This window comes from Drosophila guanche, unplaced genomic scaffold, assembly GCF_900245975.1.
Source record: "Drosophila guanche unplaced genomic scaffold, DGUA_6, whole genome shotgun sequence".
Taxonomy (NCBI): domain Eukaryota; kingdom Metazoa; phylum Arthropoda; class Insecta; order Diptera; family Drosophilidae; genus Drosophila; species Drosophila guanche.
Window position 1 is genome coordinate 1,039,217 of NW_022995751.1, and position 14,172 is coordinate 1,053,388.

Sequence of the window (14,172 nt, forward strand, 5' to 3'; positions counted from 1 at the left end):
GTATCTGGGAGAGTCTCTCGTCCGCTAACCGTTTCGTCTGCCGTTGGCTCCAACGTTGCGAATCGCACTGAAGCGAGCGAGCGAGCGAGCGGATGAGAGAGAGGCTATTGCTCTGCCTTGTGGCTCTGGAATGGAACATGAGGGGCAGGGAGGGAGATACTGACTACGGCACTCACACTCCGGCAGCTTCATATGGCCCCCAACCCCAACCCCATGCCCCCATGCTCAGGCACAGTTAAAACGAATTAAAATAAACTGTCGAACCGAAATGCGTTTGATAATAGCCCCAAGAGGGTGTGAGTGGGGGGCGTGCGGGAGTGGGTACAAGCGGGGGACAAGCGACAGCTAGATAAGATAATGGTAGTGCAAAAAATCAATGTGAAATCGAATAAATCTTTGAGAGCAACTGCCATTAACAGTGACCATGGTCTATGGAAGTGTGTCTATGGAAGGGGAGAGAGAGATAGAGAGCCCATGGGCTCTCCTTCTGCTCTTATTTCGTTAACTCCTGAATCATTTCTTTCTTAATAATCTCTCTCTCTCTCTATACTATAAACATTTATAGTGATTGTCTATGGCCGCATTGTCTATTATATCTCTTTCTTTTCTTTCTGCCTCTTTATAATTTGGCAAAAAAAAAGACACAAATCACCTGTGTCCATCGATAAGATAATTGAATTTTTAGTGCTGTGCTGTGGTATCAATGATTTCTAACGTCATTGCTCTGCCGCATGGCTTTTCCTTATCTGGGAAATCTCTAGTGGAGAAGGTAACGTGATGTATTACGCGTAGTTTCCATTTGAGTTCAGGTTCAGGTTTTTGGGCTCGCTTTAAATTTGTCAAAATGAATCAAAGCTCCACAAAATTTCACTCTCAATAAATCAACGCACTGTAGTGCACTTTATGCGTAGCAGTGGAGTGACTCCCCCTGCCATTGACTGCCCTCCGGCTGCAGCGGATGGTAGAGAAAATTGCGTGCAACGGCGACAAATGCAAATGCAAATGCACACGAGCATGCGCAACATGTTGTGGTTGCGTTTGGCAGCAAAGGAAAATGAGAGTGTCCAGTGTCAAACACGTTGCACGACGGACATTGATGGGCACAACGCAGTGGCGCGACAAATGATAGATGGAAGGCAGGCCACACAGCATGCTCATAGCAGGGGGGGTGGAGTGGAGTGGGAGACATTGACACCCACACTCTGGGCTGACACAGCTCCACTGAGCCATAGATCGCATTACCCCAAAAGATGAGATGAGTGTAATACTCCATTAAATGGCAAGCAAGTTGTCAGCGCCTGCCAGAGACATGTTCGTGCATGTTTTACCCGCGAATTTACACGAAAATTGTTGACCACAAAAGGAGATTAGAGAAATTTGAGACGCAAACTCGCGCACACACACAAGAGTGGACCACCGGCATTGAAGGAGTCCACTCGATAGGCCAATGATCGATCGATGGATGGATTGGTCGGACGCCAAGGGAAACCGAAAATGAAATTGAAACTAAGAAGCCGCTGGAAGATCAAAGAAGGAAACGCAGCTAGAGCTCTGGAATTCCCCCCACTAAAGTGAAAGCCATACAGCATCTTAGAGTCTAAGAATAGGAAGCTCCACTTCCTTCCTCCAACTGATAGATACTCACTTTGACTGGCGAGGAAAGCATCAGGGATGCCGACATGGTGGCATTGCTGCTGCTGGCCTGCGACTTTGATGATTTCGCAGACTTTGCCGGGGAACGTGGAGGCAAATTTCGATTGCCATTCGATGTTGTTGTTGTAGCTGTTGTTCCTGCCTCGCTGGGCCACACGCTGATGTTGCAAATGTCCGCACGGCTATAGAAATGCTGCTGCTGGTTGCTCATCTGTTTGGAGAGAAAGAAAGAAAACAGAGAGTAAGTAATCATGACTCTATCCATAAAAAGATTGACAGTTTCCTTGCAATTTCCCTTGGACGGGCAAGATAAATCCCTGTCTATCCGTAGTACTGGCCCTTTCAATTGTTTTGTTTCATTTGGTTTGAATGAAGAAATAAATCACACGTTTCCCAAAGTAATTTTGGTACGAGAGTACGCGAGAGTACTTTCCCATTTTTGACGTGCTCAACTCAATTTCAATTTCCCGAGCCCCCGAAATGAACGTGTTTTTTTTTCCTGGACCACGACATGGCATGTCGGTAGTCATCGATCGGTCGGTCGCTCCACCAGTCTCTCGTTGTTGCCAGAGTCTCTTGTTCCCATTTTGAATGGCAGGAGTCGGTGCATGATTCGCTTTCATTAACCCAACTGCTTAATCATTCGCTAAGGTTTGCCATTTATTGAAAATGCTATACTATTTGCCTCCTTTTTGTGAGCAGCCACAACCTCTCTTGCTGCACTCAAACTATCCACTACCTTTCCTTTCCCATAAATTCTGCAAACAAAACCCAAAACTCCTTTATTGACACAAGTAACAGACACAGACATGGCCGAAAGAGAGACAGTCTTGAGCAGCGCCCAGACACTTGACTGACTGTGGGAACCGGCTCTAGTCTGTGGGATTGAATTCGATTTGTATTGGTCTATAAATGGCAGCCAAAGATCGCTGGACAGTCGAACATTCAAGAGCTGTGGAGGGTTTTCTGAGAGTTGGGCAGAGGGTTTGTGGATCATAGGATATCCTCCCACTCCCCTGTTCAATCTCTCCTTCATTTAGCTTCCTTCCACTCTTAAAAATTATTAATTTATAGCTAATTTCTTCCCTTTAAACTTATAATATCTAAACTTTCAACCCAATTCCATATTATTCTTTGCGTCACTCACCTGATGAGTAGATTTGGTGGCATTTCCATTTGCCATATCAGCAGTTGTCTCATCAACACTCCCCATCTTCCGATGTAGATCCACCTCTGCTCCTTCATATCCATCTGCATCTGCATCTGCATCTGCATCTCCTGCAACATCGTGTGCTCCCTCCTCATTGTTGTTGGCTGACTCCAACTCTTTGTGGATGTGGCTGTGGCTGTAGCAATTGTTGTTGCTAATGATGTGTCTGTCGCTGGATTGAAACTCCATCTGCATCTGCAACTTCTGCATTTGCTGTTGATGGTGCCTGACCAGGTCCACGGGGCGCTGCATCTGAGTGACTCGCGAGGTGGCCGAGGTCTCTGTGTGTCTGCCGTTCGAGTTGGACGAGGAGCAGGCGCTGCTGCTGTCGTAGTTGCTGCTGCTTGTTGCCACAGTTGTTGTGGCCACAACTGTTGCAGATACTGTAGCTGTTGCTGTTGCTCCTCCTGATGCTGCTGCTGCTGCTGCTGCTGTGGTTGTTGTAGAAACCAAAGCCTCCTTGTTCTCCTTATCAGAGTCGTCGCTGGGCGATGATACTTTTCCCCCCGAAGAAGTTGTTGAAGAAACGGCCGTCGACTGCAGACCATCCACAATCGTTGTGCCAGTTGTTTCCACTGTTGTTGCAGTGGCAGTTGTGGCAGTTGCAGTGTAGTGCCAACCCTCGTCGTCGTCATCCGATGAGGCATCAGCCGATTTCAGTATCTGTATGTGTGGAACATCCACAGAGAGGCGCAATATGGGAAAGGGAAACGGAATGAAACATTAAAATCAGTGGAAAACCAAAAGAAAAACCCAACAGCAAAAGAAGCTGAGGCTGAGGCTGAGGCTCAGGCCGAAGATGAAGTGGTAGAAAATGAAGTTTAATTAGCGTTACTTGCGCAAAATGGCAAATTGTACGTTGTGGCACAGAGACACAGGCACACTTGCAGCTTGCAACGTGCTGCTGCTGCTGCTGCTGCTGCTGCACATGAGCTTTGAAGCTGCAACTCGCCGCAGACACATGAGAGGACATGGGGCACCGCCTCTTCTCTTTCTCTCTCTCTCTTCTGTGACTTTGTCTTTGCTGGCAATTTATTTTCATTTGGGATGGTGACGACCCCAGAAGTCTGTCTGATGTCAATGCATGAGGAGTTTTGTGGGGGAGAAAGACGAAGGAGTCAGAATACTGCGGACAGAGTAGGAGTTCTGTTCGAAGTCACAGAACAGACAGATGAACAAACAAATTACGTCTGACTGCCTGAAGAGTGTAGAGAGGTTGTAGAGAAAGAGAGATATCTGGCAGTTAGCACAGCAGACCTTAAGCTAAGGAAAGGCCTCCAGCTAAGGACCAGACCTAAAGTTGATGAAGATCTCAGACATGTTTTTTGTTGAAACTTCATTTTGATTGTCATGAAAGATATTTAGGAGAATTCTGTGTGGGAGCAATCAACAATAAGAATATATTTCGTTCAGTTTATTTTTGCGAAAGATCTTGCTTTGGAGAGTTCATAGAATACTAAGGAAAAAGCTGTCATAGATCTACAATCTCTACGTGTATTCTACTCAAATGTGCGTTAGATCAATATACTGTACAGATCTCCGCCAAGATCTCTCTGGATCTAATTTCTATAATACAAATTTACTTTTGTTTCTCTTTCTAAATGATTCTTGAGGATAAAAGTTTACATTGTTGTAGACTTCTTTTTTGTTTTGGTTTCTTTAAATTCTATTTTGAATAATGATCTTTTTTTTGGTTAAATGATTAATGATTCGAGCGACGTTTTGGTATTGGTTTTAGTTGGTAATGAAGACTACCGAAGAATGGAACATCAAAATGTTTAGAAATTTAGTTAGGCATGCCAAAAACTATACAAGATTTATAGTAGAAGTTAAATAGATAGTTAGATCTTTTGTTTAGTTACATATAAGGAAACAAGCAAGCGAAAAGCATGCTAATTAGTGGGCCTGTAGAAGACAAGGGAGAACTCTGGCTCCATCCATTTGGATGTAGATAGACGTGACCGGGAACACCTTTTCCTGTGACTGTGATGATCAGATGATGACCCATAACCGATACACACACACAGAGAAAAATAAGCAAAAGCTTGAAGACTGACACCCAGACTGCGACCCATAGATTGTGTGGGGTTTCACTTACGTCGCCTCCAACTCCAATCTGATGATGGTGCTGCAAGGGATCATCTTCGCTGGGTAGATCGCTGCATTCCGCTGCTGCCGACTGCTCGTTGTCCGTGTCCAAATGCTTGAAGTAGAAGATGGCGCAGTTCTTCGACTTGCGGTTCGACCTATTGAACTTTGATGTGTCATTATGACGATGGGTCGTCGTCTTGCGCAGACCCAGGGGGGATTTGTTCAGCTCGTGACCATGTCCGTGGCCTGCATGCCCGTGACTGTGAGCGTGATTGGTGTTGCCGTGCGAATTGGGCGTGATCACGGCCACGGCAATGCTCTTGCCCCCCGTCGACTTGCTACCGCCACCATTGGCCATCTGAATGGGCAGCATTTTGTTGCCCAAACTATGACGCTGCTGCAACATGGCAGAGTTGCTGCTAATGCCGTTCCCGTTCTGTGACATTTCTAAGTGTGTTATCAAGGGTGGCGCCCGGCGGGGATTACATATGGCCACACCGCGGCGACTCAACTGTTGCACCTGCTCGAGATCGCTGCTCTCGGAGTCGGCCTCAAAGTCGGTTAAGGTGGCTGCCCCCTTGGTGTGGGCGGTATGGGGATGCGGGTGCCAGCAGGCGGAACGTTTGCCAATCAAAAAGTCCACCACATCGGCTCCCAAATTCGCGTCTTCGTCGTCGTCTTCCTCCTCTAGCTCCTCGTCGGCCTCATCGCCGGGCTACAGACAAGACAAGAGAGCGGGGTGCATGGATGTTAAATTCAGGCGGGGGGAAGATGCAACACACACGGGAGGGAGGGAGGTATATCGGGATTACATACATGCTCTTCTCTCTGCTTTTAGAGTGCTGCCAACTTGGTTTGCTTTTGCTTTTGGAATTCGTTTTTCAGCTTGAAAGATCTTCAGATCATTTGTTAAGTATTCTTTGCTTCCTTTTTTGGGATATAACTGTTTGCTGTATTTGGCTAAGGATCAGGTTTTGGGGTACGGGGGTTTTAGGTTAGGTTCATGGCATTCGAAACAGCAAAAAGTTGACCATACTGAAGTAGGAGGAGGAGTAAGAGTAGGAGAAGGCATGCAACAACTACTCGGTAAGACACACAAACAACTACATACAAACAAACAATAACGATATGCAAATCGTCAAGCGGCAAACATCATTTACCTTTTGGGATGCAAGACAATCGCGTGGCTGATCCTGAGAGATGTGCGACGACTGTGTGACAATTTCTGTGGCCGCAACAACGTGGCACCTTTGCAATATCAACTCGGGCAGCGAGTTCTCTAGCTCCTGCTCCTGTTCCAAATCTAGATCGGAATTGACCTCGTTCAGATCGTCTTCGGTGGCAGCATCGCCCTCGCCCTCGTAGCCAAATGAATCGTCTTCGGTATCGTCCTCATCCACGTCCTCGTCCTCGTCCTCGTCGTCGTCCAAACCATTCTGCAAATATCAAGATAATGGAAAGGTTTTCATTAGATTGGAGTAGTTGAAACCCATTTTGAGTGGGTTTATGGACAGGCAAGCAATGCAATAAAGTTGTATGCACAAATATGAGTCTCGCCACTTTTAATTGGGCAAAAACTCTGATCTTCATCTTTTTCCCAGAGAAAAACTATAGTGCTGCCGCTGCTGGACAAGTCTCCTTCCCACATTTTGAGCTGTTTTTCTGTTTTCCTGTTTTCCATCACGTAACCATTCACTGACCGAGCTTCCTCTTCCATATGTTGACTAAAATTATAATTGCTTTCAATTGTCGACACACGAAATGAGTCTTGGACTTGAGATTTTGGATTGGACTTGCGGATTGGATCAGCGGGTGGACAGGACAGGCCAACACCAAAACACTTGGTGCTGTCTGTTGGCTGTTGTCGGTCCCGCAGACAGATGGTTGGATAAGCCCAAGACAAGAGGCGTCAAATGTGCTATAGATACTCTTATTGGAAGTGTGTTTCCAAGGTGGAAAATCATATATGGAGTGCGTTTAGTTTATTTTTTTTGTATGAAAAGGGAGAGCCATATTTTCTACCCTTTTTACCAAAAGAAAGAGCATTTCCCGCTTCGTTGTCTCACATTTTCCATGCATAATTTTCGCTTTTCTTTTTATGTACACACCCACTCATGATGTGGCAGAGAAGGAGACATCTAAAGGGGCCTTCACTTGGTGAAATATTCAAAAAATGTGTGTGCTTCGTTTTTTTACAAGAGAAATATAGTCTAACCTCGAATGACCTTGCTCTATCCGCATCAGCATTACCTCATGGCACAGCATTCGCAACGCCATCTCCATGTTACACACACTGTAAATTCACTGGTCTCAACACTCTATTAAAATTTAAATACGAAATTCCACAATTAACCCCTGAACAGACCTCCTCCCTCCGATCAAGCCGCTCAAAAACGAGATCTGTGCAATCAGCTGTGGAATGGTTGGTAAGGCATGGACTGGGAATGGCTTTTATAGCCTCATCTGATGGTTTTTGGCCGAACAATTTAATGTTATTTTCTTTCGCTTTTTACTTGTTTGTATTTGCGTAATTTCGTGTAGTTTTTGCTGTAGTTTTGTTCGGTGGGGTGGGAAACGTTGTGTGAGAATTCCACATGAAGGCTTCGGCGAAGGTCAGACAGCAGGCAGTTGTTCTGCTCCTCAGACACAGATTATGAACCTAATTGTCCAGATGATTTATGGTAAGAGGAATTGCTGGCTCCTCCTCCATCGTTCACTTTGTGTTGTGGCGCCACTTTGTTTGTTTTTGTTTATGAGTGAAACAAAAGGCAACAAAATTTTAGTGCCAACAAAAGAGGTGAAATGTAGCCCAAATAAACAAAACAGATGTACGGCTGGACAGCGGCCCCCAATGGAGATGATGGGATAAACAGTGGACTGTAAACTCAATCTACAAAGGCTCTTCAAATGGAAAATCAAAGTAAAGGAGAGCATATGGAATCTTTGCAATCTTCTGTTAGAGAAAACTGGCAGATATTCCCCTTACCCATTTTAAATGGTATTAAATCTGAAGTACTCGTCTTAAACATCATCCTATTTATCCATCTTGATCTCAACTGAAGATCTTTCCATCAACAACTCATGGCTGCTCGTACGTATCGAATATCTGATTGGAAATCTGATTACTTCCCCTGCCATTTGCTAGAGACTTTCTCCAAATTATCATATCACCCGCATTTGTGTGATGCAATCTTTGATCCCATCCGAAGCATCTCTAATTTATATCCCCCTCTCTCTCTCTCTCTCTCTGTATTCACGCTTTCATCTCAATCGAAATCTCCAACCAATTTGGTTCAACTTCAATCTCAATAAAGTACAAATTAAGCGGAAAAACTCCGTTGACAAACGGTACACGGATGAGAGCTAACAGCAACAGATTAGTTAAGACCCTAAAATCTCCAGCAATCTTTGGCTACGAAACGACTACCCACAGTGGTTGTTTGGGTTTACCACAAATTGATGTTCTTTTTATGTAAAGTTCAGAAGGGGAACACAGAGGAGAATGAAGGGAGAACAAGCTCTACGAGGCTGAGAGGAGAACCATCTCTGGGTGGAAGAGGAAGGGCGCACAACCTCGAGAATATCATCAAAAGATGGTAACGCCTTCCACTTCCACTTCCACTTCTATTTCAGTTGAAGAGGGTTCCTCAGTTCTCGTTCTTGTTCGTTCTCTGTGTTCCGCATTTAGTTGGAAATTAAGTTCAAGGGAACTCCTCCACACTCTTTATAAAAATAGGGGCAGTGTCTGTGGAAACTAGACCCCAAGGCACGTCGTCGTGTGCCCCCAACGAACGTGTCGGGGCCATCGCTTAGCACCTCATTTACAGGGCCTCGAAAAAGTAGTTTCTCTCCTGGAACTGTCATTCACAGACTGAGATTCGAGATTTAGATCTCTCTCTCTCTCTCTCTCTCTCTCTCTCGCGACACGCAATTTTCTGGGTGCTCTGTCACAATTTTCATGTCATTGCCAGCCAGCGATAAACTACATAGAGCGATAACAATCGATCCGTTTTGTGGGGGAAAGAAAACTGTGGGAAAACGCACAACAATTGCTACTGTTTGGTTTTTGTTTCTGTGTTTCCACTCATTGTTCCCCCTATGGCATATGAATATTATGCATTTCTCACACACGCCAGCGATTAATTATCGTTAAATGCCTTCGTGGCATCGATTGGTTGTCGCCACAATCTTCATTAGCATATGACTATAATTATCATGCCATAAAAACGTGAGTTGCATTTTGCCAAGATATGCATTTATTTTCCATTTATGTTGGAACTTTTCATTGGAGATATTAAAACTTAATGAAGCGTATTTATGGTTTGTCTTTTGGTGTCAGTTGTGGCTTATTTATGGTTCTGCCAATAAAGATAGAGGAAAGTCTTGTTCCCTTTACAATTGTGGAGGATGTATATCTGAGTCCATGGCTATCGCTAGTCTTCCTGCAAGGCATTCATAATTTCCCAACAATTACTTAATTCGGCACCAAAAACATTCAATGAATTTTGACAGCACAAAAAACTCTCCAATGGCGCGACAAAAATTGCAGACACTCAAAATGCAATAATAACAACAGTGCAACACAGACACAGAGGAGCGTTGACAACCCGCACAGGCAACAGGCAACAGGCAACATGGAGGCAACATGCAGCAACATGAAAATTTCCAAGTCAAATGGAAAACGGGCAACATGCAGCAACCGGGCAACCAGCACCACAGTCCCCACCCGCTGTAGCAGCGACAATATTATTACTTTCATTGTTGCTGCTGCTGGGGGGAGAGATATCTGTTGATGCTGGTGCTGGTGCTGGCTGCACAAAACATTTCCTGGTACAGCAAGCAGCAAGCAGCAGCAGAGCCACAACATTGGACAACGTCCCCACAATTTAGCTCAACTATTACAAATCGCATTAGATGCTAAATTTAGCAAAAGAGGCAGACAGAAAGAGAGGCTTCTGCCCGTCGCTCCATTGGTGCTGCGGTCTGGCGTGGGTGTTGCCCCCACGAGAGCGCAGAGCCCACGCAGAGAGATGCTAATGCCCGATTCTTAAGCCACGCAATGGCTCATAATTTGCAGGTTGTTCACGGACTTTTTTGTAGCCTAGCAGGCACGTACATGGGGGTAGTAGGGAGATCTTTATACCCTGTATTTGTGGTATATTAAAGGTATATTGTGTGGAGAGTTCTAGGCTTGGATTTCCTAGGGTATTTAATACACAAAAATTACCCAACATATTTTGTTACTCCTTCTTCTCGCTTTGTTAAGGTGTTGCTTTGATTTATGGCCACTGCCACAGGTTGCCTGAATGCATTGCTGCAACTGCCACAAGGTAAATGGAAATGGAAATTCAAATGAAAATGAAAAATTGACAATTGCAAGTTGAATCAAACACAATGGCAGTAAACAAAAGTCGCAATTTGACATTTGGAAATGTCAATAGGGGACTATGGCAGCAGTACCAGCAGAAGCAGCAGCTGCAGCAGGCGGCCCCTATTCGAAGATGTCTCAAAAGATGTTGCCACACGACACCCGAAGACACCGCGTGGCAACATGCTCTGCTCTGCTCTGCTCTCGTTTGTTTGCCTTTCTCATGGTGCGGTGGGGAATGCCCCTTCTTCTATCCCCAACTTTCCCGCTTGGTAATTTCTCAACTTTTGTTCGATCTATATAGGAAATCTTTGGCGTTTAAGACAACAGCTGCTGGCAGCAGCAATTGATGCCAAGATTGTTATTCTAGAGTTTTTCCTTATGGCTCAGCTCCGCTCCCCACATTGTGGGGCGCTCATAAATCAATTTGCTGACCAACAAAAGCTGTCCATAAATCCATAAAAAAACCACACAAAAAAAAAATAATGATATCAAAGACTAGCCAACAAAAAGAAATCACAGAATCAATCCAAACATACACAAAAAAGAGTCAAAATAGAGGACAGAAATGCCTCAAGAATTTCAATTCTTACCGATTATATATACGGGTGGGGGGGAGTTAATATTGGCCACCCATCGAACCATAAAATAATGAACCATTTAAGTGGGAACCAACATTAACTGCGGTAATTGAAAAACGTAGGAAAACACAGAGCAGCGGATGAAAAGCAAAACAAGATCAAGGCAAGAGATCATCAGGCAGCAGGCAGCAAGGCCCCAAAGGAATATTGTTGGTCCAGCAATCTGTCATTATCTTGGCCAGAAAGTAGATCAACTAACGGTGGCTTTTAGTCGGACCAAGACACAGAGATTGAGGGGAGCAGGATGGAAGGGAGAGAGCTGGCACAGAGAGTGTTGTGGTAGCAAGAGTGATGGCAGGGGCAGCAGCGTTTTGTGGCACATGCAATATAAAAGCATTTCTGAGCTACCCATTTATAGGAGCTTCCTGATAAGGGGGTATGATGGATATGTTTGTATGGAATATAGGAATTTCGAGTATATCGAAGTTATATTTCCCTAGGTACATATTAGCTGTTACAAGTACAGATTTCATCTACATGCGCACCAACATTGAGTCTTTCCTAGTATGGCCAACTTTTAGAGGCTTTTCATGATGCTCAAAACTCTGTTTTAGGTGTTGTGTCCATTTTTATTATACATAATCTGTTTTCTCCGTTTTTTGTTGCTGTGAGCTTGCGGCTAATTACTTCACCAACGCTGCACCAACTGGACCCCAAATGAAAGTGAGACCTGGACGACGAACAGAGGCAGTAATTACAACAACAAAAACGCTACATAAAAAGATTTAGTTTCCATTAAAAGTAAACCTCATTGTGTGTCGCTTGCCGCTGCCGCTGTCGCTTGTCTTCCGTGTTTCAGTTGATGTTCGGGGGTGTGGCCACGCCTCTACTTTACTTTGCATTCATTTTGGTTATTTAACATAATTATTGGGATTGAATTTTCGCAGCTTTCCGGGACAGAGACAGAGGCAGAGGCATGCAAACGTGCAACATGTGTAAACATTACAACAATTCAACAGGCACATAAATTGCAGTTCCGATTCGATTCCGACGTGACTGCCAGCCAGCCAGTCAGGCTAAATGGTATCCCCCCAACCACAATCATTTGTATCTCTTGCTCCGTCTCTCTGTCAATTATTATGCGATTTGCATTCACTCATTTTAAAGCCTGGCTTCGTGCTTTAAAACTCTCAAAACTCAAAATTTGCATATTTGCTGCGAGACATTTTGTGGGTTTGTTTTGGGGTGTGGAGGCGCAGACTGGTAGTCGACTTGTGGATTGATTTATGCCGCTCTTTGATTGATGGCTTGATGGGTTAACAAACCAACCAAATTGGGGGCCAATTAGGTGTATAAATATTCAAGAAAATTCACTACTGATAGACATTAATTGAGAGAGGAGCGAGGTATGCAACAATAAGCTGAATTTCCTCAAGGCTAAAGTCTTGACAAAGCCTCAAGGCTACAGCGCATTGTTTCCTACACTTTTCACAAAGAACGAGATATCTTTTCCCTTTTATGCACCATCGACAGATGTTTCCCACACTCTATTTTAACCTTCAACCCATTCAACCATCCATCCTTAGGTCTGTAAAACAAACAACATTTTCCAAGAATAAACAACATAATTCAGGGAAGGGGAGTGGAGTGGAGCCGAGCAAGCAACCACAAAACATAATAATCATAACAATAATGAGCCATAATTCAATGCAATTCCATTGCATTTGTTTAACAAAAAACTTGCTGGGGATTAGGAATACCCTTACCTCGAGAGAAGGCATACAACAAGTAACTTTTGGATGCTGATTTTGGGTCTCAAAAATGGTCTCTGAGACCAGAAGTACAGAAAGAAGAGAATCAGAGGTAAAGGCAAATACAGCAAAAGTTCCATGGCAAAAATCGAAATGGAAAACCGAAAAAACCGAAACTATAAATGTCAGTCGGTGCTGCACAAAAAATTAAGTATTAAAAGTAAAGTTTTTTTTTGCCGTAGTCCAGACACGGGCACGTCGTAAATTTGATTTGGTTTATTTTCATTTGCTCTGCTCTCTGCACATTTCGGTCACTTTCATTTGGTTTTTGGAGTCGAGGTTTCGGGGGTTTCGTAGCAGTCTACTGTCTACCGCTCGGTGTTGACTTTCGTGAACTCCAAAGTTGAGGGCGCATAAATTTCACTTTTACTTTTCGACCTCAGCGCTCTCTGGAGCCGTTTCTTGTTTGCCACTTTACTGCTTTTCTGATTTTTATATTTTTTATATAAACATATTTCTTTATGGCAGCTACTAAAAAAAGACAACCCTCAACTGATAAAGGGCACAGGGGGATAGTTTTTCAAAGCGAGTGGGTCATAAAGTTGGGGATACTTGTTCCCCTTAATTCGAAATACTGAGAGAAATGTGACAGCTCTACCTTGGATTCGCAGGGAGGATTTATCGCGCTGTATAATTTACTTTTGTATTTTTTTCATATTCCTTCAACGATTGCAATGCAAGCACAACACTGAGAAAAGTTTGAAACTTCGTATCAATTTATTCTAGAAACATCTCAAATATCTCTTGCAGTGATAAACTAAGTCGAACGTCTGTAAGTCTGTAAACTTCGAATTTAAACTAAAAATTGCACATCCTTCCCCTCCTAACTTCGCCCAAAGAAATCCCAAATATGAACTCCTCAAACTCGTCTCTCAGTGTGTCTGTATGACATTTACGAGTACAAATCCCAAACAGTCCCCGCTCAACGTTTTTGGTCCGCTTTTTTTCCGGCTGTTAAGGAGTTGTCGTCGCCTTCGTTTGATGTCTTTAACCGAGGCCGTGGCTGCTGATGAAGCATATCCTTTATGGCCAGAAATTAGTGGCATGCAGTTTTGGGGCATGTCCAATGTAGAGCAAATCTCCCGCTTTGGGGGCAGCGCGTCAGGAAAGTGTTGAAAATTGCCACAGCGCTCGGGGGGATCCAGCGCCCACATGCAGCCACACAAATTATCCATGGGATCGAATGTACGGAAAGCAGAGAGCAGGCGGAGGATGCAAATTATTGCATCAGAGAGTGCAGTGCAGTGCAGAAAATGAAATTGTTTCTTGGCCAACAACCGAAAATCTCAGAGTAGAGCAGAGCAGAAGGCGGTAAATGGTGGCCAGGTTGCACCAGAGGCCAGGCTCCAAATGAAGCGGTTTACAAAGGCAAAAAAAAAGGAAAACAAAACGTGAACTGCTCCACAGCCAGAGGGGCCTTGCCACAAAGGCTGGAACGTGGCTTACAGTAGAGGAAGG

At 44.3% G+C, this 14,172-nt stretch overlaps 1 protein-coding gene across 5 annotated transcripts in view; it reads right to left on the reverse strand.

Annotated features, from left to right (window-relative positions):
• LOC117587205 (serine-rich adhesin for platelets) overlaps positions 1-14,172 on the reverse strand; it is a 123,778-nt gene that overhangs the window by 14,481 nt on the left and 95,125 nt on the right. For 2 of the 5 annotated variants that reach the window (XM_034277748.1, XM_034277752.1), the window contains 4 exons: positions 6,115-6,390; positions 4,962-5,669; positions 2,801-3,526; positions 1,646-1,864 (listed from right to left, as the gene is read on the reverse strand). In XM_034277748.1, the coding sequence (XP_034133639.1) occupies positions 1,646-1,864; positions 2,801-3,526; positions 4,962-5,669; positions 6,115-6,390 (1,929 nt within the window). Of the gene's footprint in view, positions 1-1,645; positions 1,865-2,800; positions 3,527-3,761; positions 3,794-4,961; positions 5,670-6,114; positions 6,391-14,172 lie in introns of all 5 variants that reach the window. The other 3 variants (XM_034277750.1, XM_034277749.1, XM_034277751.1) reach the window with 3 other exon arrangements.